Source organism: Tinamus guttatus, unplaced genomic scaffold (genome assembly GCF_059628265.1).
Source record: "Tinamus guttatus ecotype Peru unplaced genomic scaffold, ASM5962826v1 Tinamus_guttatus_pri_ptg000047l, whole genome shotgun sequence".
NCBI classification, from domain to species: Eukaryota; Metazoa; Chordata; class Aves; order Tinamiformes; family Tinamidae; genus Tinamus; species Tinamus guttatus.
In genome coordinates, this window is record NW_028288581.1 from 1676504 (window position 1) to 1700485 (window position 23982).

The following is a 23982-nucleotide window of genomic DNA, read 5'->3' on the forward strand; positions in this document are numbered from 1 at the left end:
GTAAAGAAAGAGAATCCTTTCATAGCTGTTTTTTATGAAGATTTAATGTTTATTCCTTCCTTAATTAAAAAAAAAAAAAAAGAGCTTCTGCAAGCTGAATCACTGCTCTGGAATTAGCATTAATGTCATTTGGTCACTGCTGTCCTGAGAGAAAATGTTGCATGTCCAGACAATGCAGTTGAAAGAACAGCAAATTATTACCATGCCACTAGAAGGAACTAAATTCATTTTTAGTTATTTTTAACTTAAAGTTTCTTTTTTTTTTTTTTACTTTTAAGCTTCTGTAAAGTACTGAAAGATAAATTAAAAATAGAAATAACCATAAACTATGTACTTTTTTATGCCTATTTAATTTCTCAGTGCTGCTCTGTCTTTTAGAATGTAATATCATGTGGTTTAAGTCATATGAGAAAGTCTTACTTCTATCATGAAATTAGATCATATAAGTCCATCAGTACCTAATGCTGGTAACACATAGTAACAAGCCGCAGCCTTAGAATAAAATATAGATTCAGAGCATAAATTTAAGATGGAAACATGTGGCATTAAATTTAAATGCAGTAACCCGCTGGAGAGAAAAAAGGCAATAAATTTTTTTGCCCATTCCTCTTAGAACACTATGTTCTTCTATACACGAGATATCTTGTATACAAGATATTTTTATCTTGTGTATAGAAAAATACAGGATAAAAAGATAGAACAACTAAACATAGGGCATCCAAGGAAGCCGTGCTGTATTCCTCCATGATACCTTTCATTCCCATGGTGGCGACGGGTTTATGGTTGCACTTGACGATCTTAAAGGTCTTTTCCAACCATACTGATTCTATGATTTAATTCTAAGTTTCCCAGCCAATTCCTGGCCAGACATTCTGCAGAAGCAGTCTGCTTTTGTTGCCTTAGACATAACACAAAGGCATTGGGACCCTACCTGGACTGCTTATTGGATCTCCTGCAGTTTGATGCCGCCTGTTAATGCACCTGTGCTGTTTGGCATCGCTTCAAGTCGCACAGGTTAGTGCCCTCTAGTGAGGAGCTTCTGAATCCACTCTCCTGTGCTAACATACTTCAGATCAGGGTCGGTCTTTTAGAAAATAATCATTGCTGCTGCCCTGAAGACAGAGAAATAAAAAAGAAGCACTAAGATGTTTAAAAAACAAATCAGCACCAACTTCAAGCTTTTTTTCCTCCCTAATAAACTTTCTTTTCAGTAGATAGCATTGGTGCTCAGTATATTTTGCCTTGTGTATTTACATTTTCTGCTATTCAGCTGAATTTCGTGAGCTTATTGTGGTTTGTTTTTGACCTAGTTTTCCCCCATTAGAATTGCACAATATTATCTATGTCTTGTGGAAACACAGCTTGAAACATATGGAACCATTCTGACTAAATTACCAACGTGAAGTGTAAATCCATTTATGACTCTGTGGAGTAGAAATTTACCAACTTCTTCTGCATCAAGGTAAATATTGTACTCATGGGAGGCTGATGTTGTGCCCAGAGGAGCACTGCCTTGAAAGCAAGGTGCTTGTGAACTTGGTTTATTGCAGTAAACACAGAAAAGGGTGTGTAAATGAAAAATGTAGTTTTAGGCTGTCAGGAAAGGAAGGCTGCCCATATATACATGCCATGGAGGTATTATGCAAAAACAACTCTATAGATGTTACAGACCGTATGGATCTTAAACCTGTCTTGGAACTGGTTCTGTAGATGGCCCCTAGTGTTGTCCGATGCCCTCTCTTGAGGTCTGTCTTGTACTGCACACCATAAGGTAGCACAGAGGGCTAGCACTCTGACTTTCAATAAATTAGGTCACCTACAGTGAGCTAGTTCACCTACTGGCATCAGGTCAGGTTAGCAAGTTTCTCCTCGTTTTATCAGACACTACCTTTAAAAGTTCTCAGTTTCTTTCCTATGCATCTTCTGGGATTCCTTTTCCTGGATTAGCCCTTTAATCAGCTCAGAAGTTGCCTGTTTTCCTTAGAAGCCATTTTATTCCCATCCCTGGAGAGTTGTTTTCTGTTCTGCTTGCTTTCTGTATTCCACTTGTGGGATTAGATCTATGTTCTTGCAATCACTTCCTTTTCCCATCTATTCTTGCAATAACCGTTCCAGATCCATTTCTCTTACAAAAAATTTCACTCCCACTTGTCTATCACACAGATCACCATTGCCACAGGAAGTGAACTGATTCTTTCAGAAATGACCTTTTTTAAAATGTCAGGGAGCTGACCTCTTTTCTACATGTCCACCACTAAATAAATTATGACCTACAAGGGTCATTTCCAGTTGGGGAATACTGAATCATCACATTCCGTGTACCAGAAGTAGTTGCAAAATAAAAGTCTATAATGGGATATGGTAAAATGGGTTCTGCTAAAGTGAATCAGTAAGTCTGATTCTACCTCCGCATTATTCCAAATCATTGATTTTCTCCCTTCTCCATACATACACATCAGCATTTCTTGGCAATTCATAAGGATGTCTTTGGTTTTGAACCTCTTTGTAGCAGGAGCTTTCGTTTACGCTATATTTATGTAACAAATTGAATGATTGTTCTCCACATTAGCCCAACTTTCTCTACCAGTTATGCTTCCAAGGTCAAACTTGATAAGTGATTTAGAAAGAAGAAATGATTACAGCATGATATCTGTTATTTGACTGGTCCTAAAAGAGCTGGAATTTATAATTCCAGAATATTCAGTGTAGATTTAGAAGCCTGTTCAGGAGCTTCATACATCTACTAGGACTTAATCACAAAATAGAGTTATTAAATTAATTCACAACCATAATAGCATTTTCTTTCATGTTCCTCATTGGACAAGCACCGATGTATATACAAGTTTGCAAACATTTTCTGGTAAGATTTCCTCCAAGCTTCCTAAGTTTCTGAGCTTTGCTTTTCTGTAAATAGATTCTTGCACATGGCTGTGCTGGCCAGTGACCTTTTCCAGTTGGTCATTGGAAGAGCGTAATAGGGACCATCTATTATGGAGTGTATACTGACCTTGATAGCTTTGTAATTCATCTGAACATTACACCATAAATAAATTACGTCTTAATAGAAGATTGATATAAGGGTGAAGAGGAAGGTAACTCCTTGACAGTCTCCAACATATTCCGTTGACCCACTTCTTCCTTTTCTTTCCACATGCTCCTCACAAGATGATTGGCAAATAGTACACCACGTACTCTTCTCTAAGGCTCTTCACATTGCCCTGTAAAAGTACTCTTGATGAGGACTGCATAGTCTGGGTTCTGAAAAAGTCCCAAGTCACTCAAGTGAAATTTCAAACTTTCTACTAGCGAACAGGATTGGCAATGACACATTTTTGCCTTACTCTGTTTTTTATTTAAGAAAAAACAAGCATCAGAGAAAGTACATTGTGAGTAGTTTAAAATATGGTACATAGGGGTAGTATATTTCCTTGGGTTTGCTGAGTTTTTTGGCCTGAAAATTTTATCTGGAGAGGACATCAGCACTTTGGAGACTTCTCTAGGATCTCAGAACCTCCAGGAGCATAATCAGAGCAGTACCATGCACATGTATCACAAAGGGGAATTTAGTGACCCTTGTAAAAGAGCCAATGTTCTTAGGTCATCTGCTAATGAACAAGGGTCAACTTGTTCAAAAGATGATCTAACATACAGACAGTAGATAAAAAGCTGACACGTGTGAGGTTAACAAAGTTAATGCAGCTAACAAGCTGAGTTGCTTACTGGCTAAAGAATCACACAGATATTGTCATGTTATTAAATACTTCTTTAACACGAGCCTTCTGATCAACCGGTCCCAGAAGGACCAACTATATTGTCTTTATTGCAAATATAACATAGAATACTTCATCCAAGGATACCCTTATTTTTCAGTAAACAAATATTCTGACAGCTACCAGGAAAGCATGGGGAAGGGCCAGTGGCTCTCTTCATGTTTTTCCTTTCCTTGTTTACTCCTTCTTCCATACCAGATTGGAAAATGGGATTGAAAGTTCACTCATTCAGATATGTATGCCTCCTTGCCAACAGGAATCATATTGTATTTTATATCTTTTCAAATGACCTTTGTTTGTTATCAATTTGATAACATAGAAAATGAAAAGAATTTGCCTTTCTAAAACCTAATATTTTCCATGACCCTTACAGGCTTACTATAGAAGTAATATAAAATTGGGATTGATTGTAAGCATAGGGCAGATTCTGTTTCACTCTGACAGCTCAAGTAGTTGAATTCATTGTGTCCCTTAGCCATGCTCCTAAGTATTCAGTTCTGTCAGATTAATCCTAAGAGTATAGCAAATAAAGTGTCAATACTGGCTGCTACTCCCTTAGGAATTAAATGCAATTCAGTCTACATTCATTGCAGCTCATTCCAAAGTAAAAATTGCGCTGAGTTTTATGTCAGCTTCTCAATATATGGCTTCGTTTGAAGTAATAGTTTTTTAAAATATAAACACCTATTCACACACATTACTGTCAATTTCTCAGAAAAGGTATATGGATTTTTTTAAAAAAAACAGAATTATGATATGTTTCAGTTACAGTGTTTATTTGGGGGGTTGTCACACAAACAGCTAGAGTATTTTTGTACAGAGCTGCAACAGATGGCTTTTCATTGTAAATAGCTGGTTGACAATGATATATTGGAAGTGTGTCACAAGTGGACTTATCCCTTAATACAAGAATAAAGCAAAGTTTGTCTAAAATTCAATAAGATATTATTCTGTATCTTAACTACTACTTTCTGAATTCAAGGGAACTAGGATATTTTGAGACTTTGTGTTCCCACTCTGCCCTCCTTCATTCTCCCCGTTTCAGTGACATTAAATGAAGTTAAAAGAGTATCCTACTTGGGCAGGGTTTACAAGCTCTTTTCCAGGCATGAAAGAGCATGGAAAAGGAAATAAGCTGTTGTAGGTGGAATAGGGTATGTATTTTATGCTAAAATAAAATGTTATTATTTTATTAGCTTGTTTGTATATTTAATGTACAAACATTGTACATGTTTTGCTGTAATTCTTTGTAAGATATTGATATGATCGTAGGATGGTCTTTGAAAAATCTAATTACATTTTTAAAATATCTTCATTAGAATCTGCAATTAGTGTGTCTTGGTGAATGGTGTATTACACTGCTCAAGCATATTTCTCAAGAGAACATTGCCACAATATATTATTAAAGTGGCATTAGTGCACTGAGTATTTTAGATCATTTAAAACATATGTGCCATTGGTGACACTCCATTTGGAATGGTTTTCAAATGCTTTGGTTCACCACTCTCAGACATACTGTCACAACCCTGTTACTTAAAACCACCACTGTGTCATTTCAAAATGTTTTTCCCTGTTGAGCCTTGTGATTTTGCCAGTTAATAGAGGATTATTTTTAAGCAATGTTTGAAGTGGCCTAAAGAGAGTCAGTTAGTGCTGTTTTACTGAACCAACACTGCGAGGGAACTTTATTGATGGGGGAGCCCGGAGTGCAACTCCTCAACATATATGGAAGCCATACGCTCATAGCCTGCATGTCTACTCAACAAGTTCCATGATTAAACAGAAATATCATCTCACAGAAGCAGAAAGTCTTCCTACTAAATATATGTCTCCATTTGTAAGAAACATATCCACTAAGCAGATTTCACAATTAAATATGCTGTTAATTGTTTGCAAGATACTGTATTTGGTTATGTTGTAGATTAATGTGTCACTCTTGAGCAGCCAATTCTCCTTAATACAGGTAATGACTTTCTTCTATAGAGTAACAGGGAATATACAAGTAAGAAGGTTTTTTTTGTTGATTTGTGTCTTATTTTCCATGTATTGATTTTGTCAGGCACAATGCAGTCACTTCTCTGTGAGAGCTTCTCTGCATGGTGTTTCCAGATGATGGTCATCAAAGAGCCTGGCCTGCAAGAGCGAAATTCTTTGTTTATTTTCTCTTCAAGAGATTGACTCCGCTGCAGTGGTGATAACTAATCCAGCTTCATGCACTACAACTGTTCCTAGATAAATGCTTTTTTATTACTTTTATCAGGGCCAGCCAGGACTCCTTGGATCGCAGGGGTTCACTGGACCACCAGGATTGATGGGGATCCCAGGAGTGCAAGGTCCCAAAGGTCACAAAGGTGAAAGAGGACCTCCAGGAATAAGTGGACCCAAAGGCGAAGTGGTAAGTTCTGATTATCAGATGTTTCAGCTAATTAATAAATACTGGGAGGAACTTCATTTTAATTGTGCTGCTTTACTCTAGGGGCAAAGAGGAGTGACCGGATTCCCTGGGGCAGATGGCGTTCCTGTAAGTAGCCAATTACTTCATGTTTTAGAAATCACCATCTGCAAATATTTTAGACTGGTTTAATGCTTTTGTACTTTAATGAAATACTTTAAGCTAACTTCTACCTCTGCCATATATACACTTCTAAGCTAATGCCATTTCTTAAAGTAAGTGCAGCTGCAGACATATAGCAAAGGAATAGAATATTCCTCAGATATTTAAGGTCCATTTGCTTTGATCCAGTGAGAAATCTATGAAAAGGAACAAAAGAGGAAGTAAGTTTCCAATGTCCCCGGATGTTATCCAGCTAAGTGTGTTCTTTCGCAAGAGAGAAATGTGAGATAAGTACTTCACATCACTTAGACATGTGAGCAAAGGACACCCATGGGTCATTAATTATTAATTATTTGAGATTTGTAAAGCACTGAGAAAAAAATCAACAATTGTAAGACTACAAACCATTGTAATTTGTTTTATAGCTCATACGGCATGAATGAGATGATAGTCTTAAAAAACTTACTAAGCACTGAGTAGTGTCAAACTTTGAACTAATTGTCCAAGTCCATTAAACTGAAGTATTCAAAGAGGAAAACTGGGTTAAGTTCACAGTGCGGTATTTTCCCAGCTTACACTTCTTTACTTCTTGTGTCATAAAATAACAAAGAAATCTGAGTCACTGGAATCCCTGCACAGATTTCCCAGGCTTGGGTTTCCTTTGTTGTGCTCTCTGACACAGGGGCCTCACTCTGCAACCCACACATCCACATCCACTCTCCTTTCACCCTTTTTTTGTTTCCAGAAAAGCTCGATATCAAGTTTCAGGGCTTCTCTCATACTCTTCCTCCTTTCCCTCTCTCTCTCTCTCTCTCTCTCTCTCTCTCTCTCTCTCTCTCTCTCTCTCTCTGTCTCTCTTAAAGGAAAAGTAGAAGACCCTTTGCCAATCTTATTAAATATCCTGTAGCCAAGGATCTTGTTCATCTCAACATATCATATTGAGGGTTTTTTTTTTTTAAGAGCTGTAACTTCCTGAGGAGGATAGTAAATCACTCCCTTGTAAAGGAGGGCAGCGATTTACTACCTGCCTGTCTCACCTGAAAAAGTTTTTCAGCACAGCCTTCAGGATCTCTGCACATTGCATTGGGAGGAATAGATTACCTTAAGATATTGCTCCAACCTACATGTTTGTTGTGGTCTGCCTTCGTGTTCCCCTGGCCTTCCCACTCAGTTATGTTCCCCAACCAGTTTTATCAGGCCAAGAAGTAAATCTGAAGGCAAATAGGCACAAGCAAGTAGGATCCATAATGGCAAAGTACTGGGACTGGAGGCCAAAATAGGATGTAGGCAAGCTTGAACCTGTTCTGGAGTGAAGAATGGCAGTAGTAGATGGACCTAGGTAGAAGCATGGAAATACTCTTTTTCTTCTAAGTGAAGGAGAAGAAACAAAATAAAAACATGAATGAAGAAAGGAGACATATTCTATTTATGTTAGGTTTTTTTTCTGACTGAGTTCTCTGGAAGAAAGAGCTACTTGAAGTCAGATTTTCTTCTGATATAGGCCCTAGGGCAGCCAGAAGTAACTGCAGTAAGATGAATGTAGTTGAAGCAATGGAAATCCAGTTTAAGATAGGAGTAGCTTTCCTTTCCCTTCCTATACCTCAGCTGCGGAGTGGGGAACTTGAGCAGTGTCCCCTATTCCCTTGGTTTAAGCTCCACTGCTTTCTGCCTGTGTCTGCATGTACAGCCTCATCCTGACACTCAGTCAAATGCTCCAGCAGCATCACTAACATTTTTCCTAGCTTGCACATAGCCAATAAGGAGCTTTTCTTCATACTTTTCCAGTATAATGTGCTGAACGTGATATAATTCTTGACAATCCCTGTTCTTGGTAACTCGCTGTTCAAGAGCCTCATCTGGTTTAGTTCTCTGCTTAACAGAGACTTCATTGAACATAGCTTTCTTACCCTTTCTGAAAGGTCCTTCACTGCTCATTTTTTTCATACTGTCTGGGGCATCTGGTTCAAGCTGCAGCTATATTAAAAAAAGACACTGTCTGTTTCTTTCTTTGAAAATCGTTTCCCATGGATCCAAGCCTTGGGCTTAATGTGAGAATGTCTAAATACTGTGTGACTGCAGGAAAAGGAAAACTAGAAACAGATGGATAGATAAACACTTTTATTTTTTCTCTGCAGGGTCATCCAGGGCAGCCAGGATCAAGGGGGAAACCAGGTCATGATGGCTGTAACGGGACAACAGGTGACCCTGGTGACTCAGGAATTCCAGGACTTGCTGGTTTCCCTGGCACCATTGTAAGTAGCTGGCAGTATATGAACACCTGCAGCTAAGATCATTATTTTGGTAACATTTTTTTTTCAGGTACATGTTAGAAATTAATTGGGAGAGCTCTTAAGTGGACATGCCTTTCAGCATAGCATAGCATCCTTGTGACCCTACCATAGAAGTAAAGCATAATGATTAGTTATTAAATTGAAGTCAGGGCAAGAAGCTATACCTATCCTACAGGTTCTGCAAGAAGATTCCTTCAGGGAAACCTGTACATCTCTGTCCAGCAATGATAAAAGAATGACAAGCTCATAACCTTTTATTACTCAGATGTATTTGTTGTTGTTGAGTTAGCTCTGCCAGAAAAATTGCTGCCTTTCTCTGGAGCAGTTGTGGAGGGTCATGTTGAGATGAAGTGTGGGTCCAGCTCCTGCATCTTCCAGGTCACATATCCAATCCTGAGTAACCTCAGCTACTGTTCCGCTGTAAGACTGGACTATCCCATATCTCCCCCATGTAATGAGAAGCTCCTGCCCCTTACCGGGAATTTGTTCTTTTATGTAGCCATGAGAATTAGTGCTTTGTGTTTATGCCATAGTCTCTGCACTTAAACAGTGCTCTGTATATAATCATGAAAAAGCCAATGAATGTTTTTCATTATTCTCCCTGTGTATGTGCTCACAGATGAGATAACTGCTTACCTTTCTTTTTTTTCTTCGGTTGTGTCAATTTAGGGAATTCAAGGACCAAAGGGCCAAAAGGGGGAGCCCTATATACTGCCACCGGACATAGCCAGCCAATACAGGGTACGTATGTACCTCATATATACATATGCTTGTACATTTCTTGTGCACTGATATATTCTAAATCCATACCACTGCTGTTTTAAAAATAGATGGTATCAAGTTAATTTTTTTTACATTCATAAAGCCCTGCACCAAGAGGCTCACCTGGATTTTTTGCAGGTTTTTTTATGGCAACTGCTACCTTCTCTCATGTCAGTAAAGTCTATCTGATTTCCAGAGAAAAGATGCCCACTCACATATTTGTAAGGAATTCCAAATTCCTTACAAATTGCAGAAACAGTGGAGAAATCCAAAAACTGATTTTTTATAAGATTATAGTTTTGTATTTTTAAAAAAGAGATGCAAATGTTGTAGTTCAAATATTGCTCTTTTTGTTCAGTGGTGATCTTTGCATCATTTATGGCAGAGACATTCATAGTTTTGTTCATTGAATGATTTTATTTAACATTACTGTCCTTTCTGTATAATTTTCTTACATTTTTTTTGAGTTATGATCAAGTATGCTTCAATACATAATTTAGTTATCTAACCCCCAAGTATGGATGCTTTTGCTGTATCCAATCATTTAAAACTTGTATTGTAACTTTTTGCCATTTGTATGATTTTGTGTATTGTGAAAGTACCAGGTGATAGTGGGTTACATATATTAGTAGAGTATATATCATCTTTGTGAATTATATAAACTTATGTAAACTTATATAAACTTATATAAAGTGCAGCCTGCATTTTAAACTGCCTCAGAGCTGTTTTCAGCACAGATCCGCTGACATCTTTTTTGAATATTTGATGCCAGTGATAAATGCCAGAATCAGTTTATATTTGACATATTTATAGATAGTCTGTATTTGTAATGCTTTTTTTTCCTTTCCACAGCCCTTTAAATTGTGATAACTTGCTAATAATTTGTAAGGATTATGAAATTGCACAAATATATGATGATCATGGCGTAGATACTAACATCTGTATTAATTCCAAAAAATATTGGTACTAAATTATGGCACCAAGTACCACTTGGTTCAATTATTTCATTAAATATATTCAAACTAGCTAGATATTTAAAAAGTTTAGTTATTATTCAAAATGATTAAAGGTGTCTGGACTGAATGCTACATTATTTATGGGTATTGGATGGTCTTTGCACTAGAACATTTTTGGATCCAACTTCCAAAAACATTTCAACATGTCCTGCAGTTAAAATATGTGGTCACTGAAAACGGTATGTTCCAAATGCTTTTCAGTGACTCAGAAGAGAATCAAAATGATTTGGTAATTCCCATGCAACTCATGAAAAATGTCCTCAGTCAACTTGTGCATTTCAGCTAATATTATATCCCTAATTAAGCTACTGGTTAGATGGGGTTTTCAAAAGACAGTTAAACAGAGCCAGATGTCCATTTTATCCTTGTAATTTGGATCCGTAAATTGGATCCGTAGCCAATTTTTTACTCTCCAAATATGTTACATGCAATAATTGTATATATAAAAAAGACATTAGATTGTATCAAAATTGGCATTTGATGAGTTTGAAGGTAAGAACTTATATAGCATTATAAGCTATGATTGTCTTAAATAGTTTGTAAGATGTAAAGAGAACAAAATTTAATCAGTGAACAATAAATGTTCAAGAAACAAGAATACTCGGTGTTATTTACAGTATTTACTGTGTTCTTTCACTTCTCTTATTTTTAGGGAGAACCTGGAGACCCAGGGTTCATTGGTTTTCAAGTAAGTAGTATTACAGCTAATGCGAGAAAGTACCGCTAATATCTGATGTCAGAACAATATTAATTGATGGTTTTCTATTTAAAGGGACCTCAGGGTGCACTGGGTATTCAAGGACCTGTTGGTCCAAGAGGAGCGCCAGGAAGACCAGTAAGTATGTTTGAAATATGTTGTGTAGGAATTTAGCCTGACAGAAGACTCATCTTAGCAAGATCCATTATATTGGGTTGTAACCTAGCAAATGTCTAGGAAAAAAGTAGAAATAGCAAGTAGGTATCCTTGGAACTAAAACTTTGAAAGAGAAAAGTAGTGTGGGACACTTATTCTACAAGATGAATATTGAAAAAGAAGTATACTTACTTTCATCCTGTAATGCCTGAGGGTCTTCATTTATACTTTATTTCTTCAGCATCCTGAAAAGTGTCTAGTTTCTACAGATAACTGAAGGTGGTCCATTCAAGTATCTACATTCCTCTACAATAAGCTAAACATGGCATGTTTTCTGCTCTTAAAGGGTATTCATACTAGCTCTCTATACTTCCTACAGAAGATTAAATAGATATCTTTTTCATTAGTATTTAGAATACAATTTAATATTTAAACTTTCTTTCAGTAACTTTTCTTTTTTCAAAAATCAACAGTTACAGCGTTGGAGTTAACTGCTGTTGCTGGATTGTTCTTTGGGAAAATTATATTCTCTTCAGATATAATTTCCTACACTTCCCATTAACATGGTTAATGTTTTTATGGGTGAAAAGGGAATGTTCAAGTTCAGGGTATTTCATTTTCCTTTAGGTTTGCTTCCCCCCGCCGCCCCAAGACAGCATTAGCTTAATTGGGTGTTTTCTCTTTGTCTTGTCAATACTCACCTCGGACCTGCTCCAAGTCACTGTTCTTGGAAACATAATCTATTTTTTTTTAATCCAGGACTTCTTACACACAGCCTACACAGGCATTTGCAGGGAACTTCCCTTCATGCACAGATTTTCTAGTACTAGATCCACAGCATCCTAAGTCTTTCCAACATTCATTTTCTGTTGTGCCTCCTTTCTCATCTGGGGTAAGTTGCAGCTTTTCTTCCTCCTCTGGGCTGGTCTGATGGAAAATCTTCTTTGCCCTTTACCTGTACTCTCTCTGAAGTGAAGCTATGACGTTCACGAGCTTCACACAGCACCTCCAGTCTGCGGTGACTCTTATTCCAAGTATGTACTGTCATGGATGTATACATGGAGCACTATGAGCCATGACATTTTCTAAACCTCTCTGGATACAATTCTTGCAACATCCTTTTTGAATACTCTTCCAAAGTGGATGGATCTCTCAGCTGTTAACAAAATAAATCCATCTGTATTTAACAGCTCTAAAGCTGTGACTCACCTGTGAGACCTGGGAGCATTTCCCATGTCTGAGTTTGTGCGCAATCTAGGACACAGAGAAGAGGAATGATGCAAAGTCAAACTTGGCTCCACCAGGTCCCTACTGGATCTACAGAGTGCATTGGCCCTGCAGGTCAGGCAGTGTCAAAGACTTCTTCACTGGTCAAGCCTGACTCAAAAGAATTAAAAAAAAAAAAAAAAGTCAGTTGTTTGTGCACACAAATACATAGACAGGTAGAGAAGGTTTAAAACAGTAGTGGCCTGGTTTAACCTTAACATTATCTTTTCCTTGCAAGTTGTGGTTGATTTGCTTTACCAAGTTGCATCCCCTTTTGGGCTCCATAAATGAGTGGTTCCATCTGCCGTTTTCTCTCCTTTCTTACTGTTGTTATTCATCATCTTCCTCTCTGAACAGCTGCTGCTTCTTAGTCACCCCACCCTTCTCATATTTGGCAGCATTTTTAGTGTTTAGAGCTCTTTGGACCCCATCATCCACCTTAGCTGACTGACTCAGGCAGATGACACTCCACAATAGCTTTCCTACTGATCTTCCTGTAAGACTGTCTGGTAGTATTTTTTCTCTGTTACCATTTTATTTCCTAACAACTTCCTTTGATTTCATACTGCTAAATACCAAATAGGTAGTCTGAGAAGCAGGTGGTAATCTTGTCATCTTCACCAAAAAAAAATAAATTTTCTGATCCTTCATTCATTACAGAATGATTTAGTCTTAAGCATAAACTTAAAATTTTGCTATAGCACTATCCAAAATCACAAATTTATATTACTTGACATGGAAAAAAATGAAAATAGGATTGTGTTAGGTCTTATTTGGGGACTTTTATGCTGTTAGAAAAGGTTATTGTATTAAGATAGTATTTTTCAGCACAACAACATAGCTAGTAGGCCTAGCATATTGAATGCTAAGGAATGCACTACCTTCTAAAAGTGTATTTAAATTTCAGACTTAAAGTAACTGAGCTCCTACATGTATTCATTGCTAAGTAACAGGTAACTTTCTGTCCCCTATTGTGTTTCCCTAGGGACCCCCAGGGCCCCCAGGACTACAAGGACCACAAGTAAGTCTTTGTGTGAAAGTTATGTTTGTGTTGATTTTAAGCCCCTGAGGTCTGATCCAAGATCCAGCTGAAGTCAGCAAAAGAAAGGTCCACAGGCTGCACCATAGACTGTGGAGCACAAGAACTTCTGTGTTGGCCACATACCACAAGAAGTTAATCTCACACAGGGATCACCTACCCTGAAATGATTAAACAGTTCTGGAGCCAGATTTAATTTGCTACTGTAGTCACAGTAGCTTCCTCTGAACAGAGAATCCTCGCAGTCTGCACAATATTCCATTGTATCTCAGCGGAAGAAATACATGAGTTCATTGTTCCAACCTACTTAAGTATTTTATTTAACGTTTAGTTCTATTAAAAAACTTGGAAAAGAAATGTTTGATCTTTTTACTGTACTACTCAGAGAATGACTCAAAGCTTGCTATATGAAACACTGCTAGCATGAGATTGTAATCAGAGCCTTCTTTCTGAGTGTTTGTAAAAATATTTTCAAATCTATAAAAACACTTTGAAGTATAACTAGACTATTATGTGATTACACTTCTCCAATGATATTCTAAAGAATTCTAAATCTGAAGCATCTTTTAAGCTTGTTTAAATTGAAATTTTACATGTATTGAGATGTACATTTAACAAATCTTGACCTATTGTCTTTGCAGGGCAACAGAGGCCTTGGTTATTATGGAGAAAAAGGAGAGCAGGTGAAGGAAAACTAATGAATTAATATGACTACTAATAGACAAAGTTGATGTACTTGGTTATTTATAATTGGTTCCATTTTAAATACTTCTTTAGTTTGTAATTATGTTGCAAAAGTATATTGAAAAATAAACATACATTTGCTTTGAAAGTAATGGCAATTTCTATACTGAATGTCATAACTGAATTACAATTTTACATGTCTGTGTCTAGCTGTCCTTGTATATACCAACATAAATCACAGTAACACTTCTGAAATTTATGGAACAAGGCTACTTTAAATAAAGCAACAATCTTTACAGTCATTCTGAAAGTCTACAGTGCAGGAGGAAGTATTGTTAGATGTTAATCACGGCAAAAACTAAATCTGTTTCTTGCCATCAATATATTTAGAGGTTTAGAACAGTATTACTACCAAAGGCAAATATGCACTGCTTATTTTGCTCCAGTTCCTTAGACCCTGTGCAGATCTACCACTTCACAAAGTATTGTAACAGTTAGTAAATGTACCTTTATGCTTTCCATGCAGGGCCCACCAGGTCCTCCAGGTCCACCTGGGCTTCCTACAAGGGAACTGATGGGTGTCCCCTCCGACAAGCATAAGGTAACTATGGAATAGCTTGCCAAAATACAGGGGGATTTAAGAGCTCTGCATTATCAAAACTAGATTATTGTACAAATGTGCTTTTAGAGGCAGTGCTTAGACGACATTAGTATGTGAAAAGAGAAATATGCTACATTCTCATAGCTTGGTTTGTGAAATATTTATTGAGACTATGGTAGATAAATTAGTTAAGAAAGCACTTGTTGTTTTTAAGTAACCTCCAGTACACAACTACTGACGATCACTGGTATTTCTCATTCTACAGGCAGAAATTTCAGCAAAATCCTCTATAGCAAGATGCAATTTGTTCTCATACAGTGCTCCTTCCTGTATACATATTCAATATCAGTCACCAGCCTGCATACCAGTTCTTTTTAAATTCACATGGCACATAGCCTTTGAGCAGAAAAATAAGATGTAAATTGGTATGACACTGAAAGATCCAAATATGCCCTTGCCTTGTACCAATAGTTCTGGCACCTGCCAAAGGTAGCATTTGTGGGTATTTCTTATCTTCACAGTTGATGCTTTTTTCAGTTATCCTTTCAGTAGACTTTAGTCACTATATTAATCTTTTCATCAAAAGGTAAAAAAAAAAAAAAAAGTGTGATCAATTTTAGTCACTAATTGATCTTGGTCATTCTTAAAGCAGAAATTCCTTCTTCCAAATTTAAAAATCATTCTTTGGTCCAGTTTCATCATCAGCTAGTTTAACTTTTCTTACTCCTTGTCTGCAATCTGCATTAAGTAACACACAAGTTGAAATTTCCATGAATAAACACTAAACAGAAATGTCTAAGCTACTTGTCTGGGCAGACTTTGTAGTGGGATTGGAGTCAATATAGTGAGTGAACTTCAGTCTACATTTTATCTGACCCTAGCAGACACTTCTGAATGGCACCTGATCAGGCCATTCACATAAAATGGGTAGGTAGAACTGGGATAACATGCGTTTACTTATCCTCATTTCTCTGGCATTCATCCTCCTAAAACTGGAGCAATAAGCTGCAGACATCCCACAGTGTTCATATTCCTAGAAAGGTTTTCAGAAAAAAAATTATTAAATGTCGTATGATGGCGGTATTCCTGAAGAACTGTGCTAGAGTGGTGCTTTTTCTCTTGACAAATATTTATGACTGTGAGTTGTAAAAAAAGTTGTTAAAATATATATGGGAATGGCTAACATATCTGAATGCTGTTTCTTCATTAGGGTGAAAGAGGCGAACCTGGACAAAAAGGAGAAGCTGGAATCCCAGTAAGTCAAGTGAAGAACATCAAGGACAGATAACAGTATTGGAGTTAATACTGGTGCAATCTTTATTTAAATTACTTAAATTTAAATTATTTATTATTTACTATTATTTAAATTACGTTATGTGCATATGAAACAGCATAATCTGGGGAGCCAATGCTTTTGAAAGACTGAACAGCATAAGCATAATGCATAAGAACTCCGCAATGCAATCAGTCCTTCTCTTATTGGCTTGCCAAAACAAGACTTTCCCTCACATATTTTTTAATTCTGTGAGCTAGTGATGAATATCTGTGTTTCCACTGGTCTACTACATTTAAAAATTCCTCTAAATAAGTATGCCTGGAAGTGTTATCAAACACTTTCAGTCCAGCATACATAGTTTTTTGTCTCACTAGTCATTAAACCTGTTGACTGTGTGGAGAGTAATGTTCTGCTTTGTTGTATCAGCCATGCTGAATGCAGTTTAGTTGGCTCACAGGCAATCTGTAGGACCAAATAATTTTGCTATTGAATGGTGCCTTTTTGCTTTCCAGGATGGTTTAAAAGATAACCTTTACCAATTTGGGATGCCTCCCTGAGCATCCTGCAGAGCTTTATATTCTTAGATGGTCTGTTCAGCTTCCCCATGAGGCTATAGGAGGTGGTTCTGATGTGAGCCCTCATGTCTTCAGTATGCAGTTGCCAGATGGTTCTTCAGCAATTCCTCAGATTTTATACATATAGCATTTTACTGAGTGCAAAAGAATTACAGTAGATTTTCCGCTGGCATAACAAACAGGGATGTCCGTGTCTCTCATTTTTATTAATGGTAAAGTGCCTCTGTTTGCCAAATAGCTCTCTGAAGCCACAGTTTGCACATGGACCGAGTTGCCTAATTGGTTGTATAGCTAAACAGTTGCTTTGGCTCTTCTTCAGAAGAAATAAAGATGTGGGAGATGACAGGAGAGAAACCCTGTCTTCTGTCTAGTGGCTTGATCCTGTTTCTCTAATGCAGCAAGCATGTTACACTTAATTTTAAGGACATGAATTCTTTCACATTTAGCTTTTATTAGTCACTCCATGTGTTGTAATGATGTTTTCCTTCTGTTTAGCTTCTGTAAAAGCAGTGTGAAAGTTGGTTTGCATATAATATCTGAATGTGCTGACTGACTTGTTATGTTTCTAGGGTCCACTTATCTATGCTCCCGAAAAAGGTGAAGAAGGAGTAATGGGCTTCCCAGGACAGCGGGTGAGTCACTCATTAAAGGCATTATTCATTCAACTAAATAGGGCAAGACCAAGCTGAGTGTTTTCCTTTAGAAACAGCAGAACAGATTAAGAAACCATAGAAAGAATACTTTTTCAGCCAGTGGATGCCAAAGAATGGCCATCTCTGAATTCATTGGCATGGGAAAGGGAAAAGGCTGTTTTCAAATGGTAAGGGCGAGAGGGCAACTCGTAGGTGTGCGTATGTCCTCCCTGGAAAGCCATGCATGACGCTCACAGGATGGCGGGTGCAGAAAGTCACCCTTCTTCTCGAGGGCTCCTCAGCTGCTCCCAAGCTTCCTGTCACTGTGAGCATCTTAGCTCTCTTGTCACAATGATTAAAAACACATGGGTTTGTCTACAGCTATTCTATGAACCCAAAAAAAAAGCATATCTAAATGTTGTTACTTTCTGGCGTCTATGTATGCTTTTAGTTGCACCATTTCTAGGCTTCATAAACAGCTTAAAATAGTATTCAGTGTATGTTTTTTTATATATATCAGATATCTTTAAAATTTTCATGATCACTTTCAACGTACTCATGAAGAAATAGAAAGTAGAAAAGATCAAATATCAGACTTCAAATCTGTTCTGTTTGCACCATGTATGTATCTCATTTAAAGTGTATCTGAAGTAGAATTGTTAGTTTTAGAACTTCAAACTTACTGTGAAACTTACTTTAGCTAAGAAAAAATAATGACTCTGAAGAGATTTGTTAGGATGCCACTCTATTTTGCTTATTTTAATATTTCTTCACAGGGACTACCTGGTGTCAATGGCTTTCCAGGACTCAGTGGAGACAGAGTGAGTATTTCACACAAGACTTGTTTCTAACATTATTTAGACAAGCTGCAGAGGACAAATCCTGCCTGAAATGATACCACCTGCAGTGTAGTACATATCACCTAGATTCATCTATCATTGGAGTTTGGGGTCAGGTAGTTTCCTCATAAGTGGAAATAGAAAAAGCTCCCTATAAGTGTGTTTTGCCATTCAGTGTGAGCGTGTTTTCAGAGCACTGTCATAAAATGTAATATTCATTATTCCCATTATTGCTGGGAATTTCCAAACTTTCTTCCTGCCATGCAGACACTTAGTGTTTTGATTAGCTTTTTGCAGATCTGCTTGAAATCATGAAATTTTCACAGCTACTTCAGTCTGATCACAAAACTTGGTGGTGGGGAAGCAAAAATGCTATCAATAAGTAATATGTCCACTGAAAGAATGATGAAAGCCAAATGATTGTCTTTAATTGATATTGATGTTTCAGTCAGAAGCCTTGAGTGGCTTCATTTCATCGAAGGCAAACCTTGGCAACAGTTTTAGTGGAGTATACATTGGTTTGGATGACTGTCACTCTGTAATATATACATGCTAAAGAATGGACTACGTAAGGTGCTGTTTGCCAGAAAGCACATTTTTGTTGTATTTTACTGAATGACTTGATCCCCCAGCTTCACTTTTAGACCACCAGCTCCATCTAGTGTAAAGAGATTTTACACCTACTATTTAACAGTCTCTTGTTTGTTGTATAGTTGCCATTATAGAAAAGTCTTTGAAGCATATGGTTCTGTTTGTGGTATCTTGCTGAGTGCTGTGGAATTTGTAGTGCTATAAAGGTTCTGTAAATATTTTACAGAGCTAGTTATCAAAATTCCTGCTGTGTGCAGGTGTTCACCCCATTGTGTTACTTGGGAGTTACTTTAAAATGCTAGCTAATAATGAAGCTAGTGTAAATTATACAGCTTGGCTGGTTTCAGTTAAGTTGGGTGGATTGATATCAGTTAAAGATGCAGCCCCAATTTTCTCCTACAAGTTCAACTTTTTAACATCACTCTTTTTCCAGAGTAGATTTTAAACACTTCAAGTGAGGGAGGGGGGCAGAACCTTAAATATTGAAACATTGACTGTGCATGGAACTTGGTCACCTGCTTTAGCTAAGCCTGCTTGGCCAAGGAGGTTGGACCAGATGGTACCTGGAGGCCTCTTCAAAACCCCAATCGTTTCTGTGATTCCTTGATCCTGTGACTTGCTCTGGTGGGGGTGGAAAACTCCTGCAGGATACAGTGTGCCCAGCATGGATATGACACAGAGTGTGAGAGGGAGGGCCAAGAGAACGGTGTAGGAGCAGGTGCCCCATCCCACCGCGCACTACCAGGAGCTGCACAGCCTACACCACAGCAGGTCCCATGGCCTTTGACTGGAGTTGGGTTTGTTCCAACAAATGAGGACACTTAAGACACTTAATGGTGTTGCCTTAATTATCACACCTGGGGAAACAAACTATTCAGCTTTGTTGTACAGTTCTCACACTAACATCAGTGGAAACCAGCTAATACAGAACAAATAATTTTATCCTTTTTGAAATAAGGGAAAAAGTGAACCATTTTGATATGTATTACAGGGTTTTTCAGGACTTGATGGTGAACCAGGTGCTTATGGTCCTAGAGGAAGCAAGGTACTGTTTTACTTCCATTTGCTAGAAGCAATAAACCAGATGTAACTGTTTTCCTTTCTTCTTTGTAATATAATAACAATTGAAGTATTTGTAGTCACTGTAGAATAACGAGTTGGGTTGTTGACTTGTAGTCTGTCAGATTTCTTAAAATTCACTTGATTGCTTTGGAAGGTTTGTATTTCATGGGCATGTATTTCATTTTTTTTAAAAAAAAATCCTCTGGAATAACATGCTTAAATGCAGTACTTCAATTTCTATTAACACAGGGAGAACAGGGTGAGAGAGGTGTTCCAGGACCTACTTCTTATCTTCCTTATCCCATTCCAAGAAAAGGTATGTCTGCTTTGCTTAAGTTACTTATCTTAGCCATGGACTAACTTACACATAGATCAAAAGCATGAAATCCTGAGAATTCAACTCCTTAAGCTGTAACAGAAATTGCCTTCCCAGACAGTGCCCTAATCACCATTTTGCAAGTCCTACTGAACCTGGGCTACTATACAAAAGGCATCCATGGCTTCCTGAAACCACAGAGAAAAATAAACAAAAAAGTGTATGATGTAGTTGTCCTGTGAAAGGAAGAATGGGAGATATGTTCCTATTCCTCTTTCAGAGTGTTTGAATTAGATGCCACAAGTGTGGCAGAGCAGAGAGCATTCGTCTAATCTAATACATATAAAGAGAGGAAAAAAATAAAAAAAAGGAGTCCTGAGGAATAGAAGGGGATTTCTTTCTTCCTTTTTTAAACTGAAAAATTTACATTGTGGTCTTTTCAGTGGGCTTGTACAGTTCACTGTCAGCTGTTTTGCAGAGCTGTGGTGGCTCTGGCCGACCAGAACACAAACATACTGAGGAAGAATGTCAGTTTGCCAAAGCCAAAACTGTGGGAGGGGAAGTACAAGCAGAAAGGATGATCATGTGCCATTGCTCCAGCCTGAGACCTCATCCTGTTGAGTTTGCCACTCTTGTTAAAGTCAGAGGCTACCACATGTGGGTCCCTTCCTCCCTGAGAAAGTGGGTAACAGGCCCTCAAGACATTGTTTGAACCATCCACAAGGTAATAGGAGCAGGAGAGGAGGAAGCAGTGTGTTGGACATACCACATGTCCTCTGGCAGCACAGAGCTTTGACAAAAAGCATGATGCTTTCTGCATGCAACATCTAGGCCCAGTGGGTGCTTTTGATACTGGGGAGCAGGATGAAGGTCCCATTCACACCTGCTCTCATGACTCTTTCACGTAAGGAAAATAAGGGGCTTTCCTCAAAGGCTGGCCTCCTGTACCTGCTGGGAGCAACAAGGCTCCAGGGGAATATGAGGAAGTGCAGGGAGATGTTCTCCCTTTCTTTGACCTGCAAGATCCGCACCATTGCTCTCGCAAGTTGTGCTCAGGCCCAGATATTAGGGCTGTACAGAGTCTCTCCAATAGGCTTCATTCATTCTGATGTGGCAAGAGGTGACATGTTTTGACATTTCTAGAGCCATCTTTAAGAAATAATTTATCATATCTAAAGCAGTTAAGTTCTTAATTGTTACTTTTTAAAAATTACAGTGGGTTGAGCAATCTGCAGCGTATCAGAAGTCACAAACACTACCACTTTAATGTGTATTTTGTGGTATTGGGGATGTCTTTCAGGCGCAAGAGGTGATCCAGGCTTTCCAGGCGTTTCTGGACCAGAGGGAGACCAAGGAGAGGAAGGAGATCCTGGTGCACCTGGTCTTCCTGGATTCTCTGATGGTAATATGTCAGCATCACATGTTCTAGTAACTTAATTTTATAACAAGTTTTAAATGGAAGGGGTTTGGCGTGGGGAACTGTGGTTCAGTGTGTAATATTTAATACAGTGTCATAGCTAACTAGCTGCTGGGACTGAAAATCAGAGTGCAATTTGCATTTCTGCCCTGGCTACTACAGGGCTCTGGCAAAGCAACTGAAGTAGAGGTAGTGACAGTTACTTGCTTCAGGAGCTGTTGCTGATTTTCTTGGGTAAAAAATGTTGCTGTTTTTGTTCTACAAGAAATGTCTCAATTTTTCTTTGTGTGTTACCTGTAGTTGCATGAATTTTTACTTCTTTGTGCAGCTTTGCTAAGAAATTCTTCTGAGTTTCTTCCCTGCGTATGCTTCTGTTTCAGCTGACGGGGATAAGCCAGGCTTACCTGGAGAAATAGGACCAAAGGGTGAAAAAGGTGAAGATGGTTCTCCTGCTTATCAAGCAGGCCCACCTGGGTTTCCGGGCAAGCACGGCACACCGGGACTCCGTGGTCCACCTGGTCCCCGTGGATCTCCTGGTAAGTGCTTGAAATAAAATGATAAAAACTCACAGGAGTGTCTTTATAGATACCTATTGGCAAGACAAAGTGAAAAAGTAGATTGAGGGAATGAAATAAAATGGATGGCTGGCAGGGGGGACTCAGAGGAGTATAGTAGTATGCTCAGGGATTAAACATTCACATGATTTTTAGATACTTCCTGCAAATTTGAAATACAGAGACCTGTTTTGGCCTGTGGGAGGAATATGGGGATTTCATGCTCAAACTTGCATTTTTTTCATGGTATAAAAGAGATCTTTTACGACTGAAATTTCCGATAAAATTGAACCAGTGCTCTGGTAAAGGGTCCTAGTAAGTGTGAGAGAGATTGAACAAGATCTCAAACAGATTATGTTCCACAAACATAGAGATTAAAATGAGAAATTGCCGAAAAGTCCAGTTTTTGTCTATCCAGTAAAAGAAAGACACTAACCTGTGGGAGGCCAGCAAGATGGTTAGAGGGCTGGAGCATATGATGCGCAAGGAATGGCTGAAAGAGCTCATCTTCCTCCATAGTCTGGAGAAGATAAGGCTAAAGGGAAGCTTAGTGCTATCTTCCTCTGTCTCTTGGGAGGTTATAGGAAAAATGGGACCAGAGTTTTCACTCAGGTGCACAGCAAAAGGACAAGAGACAGTGGTCACAAATTGCAACAACTGGACAAGGCCTCAGCAACTTGCTCTAATTTTAGGTTTGATCCTGCTTGGAGCAGAAGGTTGCACAGGATGGTTTCTGGAGGCCCCTTCCAACTTAGGTTAATGTATGCCACTATGGAAAGGGTCAGGTAGTGCAAGAGCAGGTATGGATAAAAGGATTGCAGGAAATAAGGCAGCTGATGGTCTGTGGTACTGTAAAATATGTTGTCCTGAGGGAGAGCAGGGCCAGGGGTACCAGAAGCTACAAAGGTTGTGTTTGTGTTAGAAACCACTTCCTGGGGCCATATATGTGCTCAGGCCCTGTCCTATAACCACATTGAGATGAGACCTGAGGATATATTCTACCTGTATGCCTCATAGTGGTTTCCAGGCCAGGAAATCCTGTACCAGGGCCAAGTGCTCCAGTCAGTTCCTGGTCTGAACACTTCGGCATGCCTGTGTCCTGCAATACAATCTAAAAGGAGGAAAAATCCAGGCAAGCCGGTATTGGATCATTCTTTGATATTGAGAAATATCAAAGAATACCATCTATTTGTAAATAGATGAAATAAATGGAAAACAAAGCAGAGGCAAGAAAATGGTCTGTTTAGGTGCTTGCATCAGTACAGAGTGGTAGGAAGGCAAATGGATGGGAGAGTGTCAAGAGGATGGGGCCAGACTGTTTTCAGTGGTGAAGAGCAAAGGATAAGAGGCAACAGCCTCAAACTGAAACCCAGGAAGTTCTGTCTGAATTTGAGGAAGAACTTCTTTACTGTGAGGGTAACAGAGCACTCGAACAGGCTGACCAGAGAGGCTGTGGAGTCTCCTTCTCTGGAGATACTGAAAACCCACCTGGACATGATCCTGTACAACAAGTAACCCCACTTGTGCAGGAGGGGTTGGACTAGATGATCTCCAAAGGTCCCTTCCAACCTCAACCATTCTGTGATTCTGAGTGAAAGAGAAAAATGTAGAAGCAGTGCAGCTCAAAGGAAAAGGATAGAGAGAGAAGAAAAATAAAAATACAGTACAAAATTTCATATTTTTATTTATTTAACCTTCTAGGTTATCTCTTTGGATTAAAAGGACAGCAGGGGACTCCAGGTAGAACTGGCACACAAGGCTTTCCTGGACAACGAGGACCAAAAGGACCTAAAGGCAGGTTATAACAAACATATGTACAAATTATTTGCTGTTATGCAACTGTGTAAAACTCCCTTTGCATTCGGTTTCATTTTTGTCTAAAAA

General features: G+C 38.4%; 1 protein-coding gene across 1 annotated transcript in view; it reads left to right on the forward strand.

Moving 5' to 3' along the window:
• The window catches only part of COL4A2 (collagen type IV alpha 2 chain), a 130325-nt gene that overhangs the window by 78025 nt on the left and 28318 nt on the right, over positions 1-23982 (forward strand). The window contains exons 4-20 of the mRNA XM_088538579.1: positions 6031-6165; positions 6247-6291; positions 8460-8576; positions 9285-9356; positions 11046-11081; positions 11166-11228; positions 13498-13533; positions 14193-14234; positions 14762-14836; positions 16047-16091; positions 17257-17319; positions 18096-18140; positions 19741-19794; positions 20061-20127; positions 21428-21529; positions 21925-22080; positions 23800-23892. Of these exons, the coding sequence (XP_088394705.1) occupies positions 6031-6165; positions 6247-6291; positions 8460-8576; positions 9285-9356; positions 11046-11081; positions 11166-11228; positions 13498-13533; positions 14193-14234; positions 14762-14836; positions 16047-16091; positions 17257-17319; positions 18096-18140; positions 19741-19794; positions 20061-20127; positions 21428-21529; positions 21925-22080; positions 23800-23892 (1246 nt within the window). The remainder of the gene's footprint in view (positions 1-6030; positions 6166-6246; positions 6292-8459; positions 8577-9284; positions 9357-11045; positions 11082-11165; positions 11229-13497; positions 13534-14192; positions 14235-14761; positions 14837-16046; positions 16092-17256; positions 17320-18095; positions 18141-19740; positions 19795-20060; positions 20128-21427; positions 21530-21924; positions 22081-23799; positions 23893-23982) is intronic.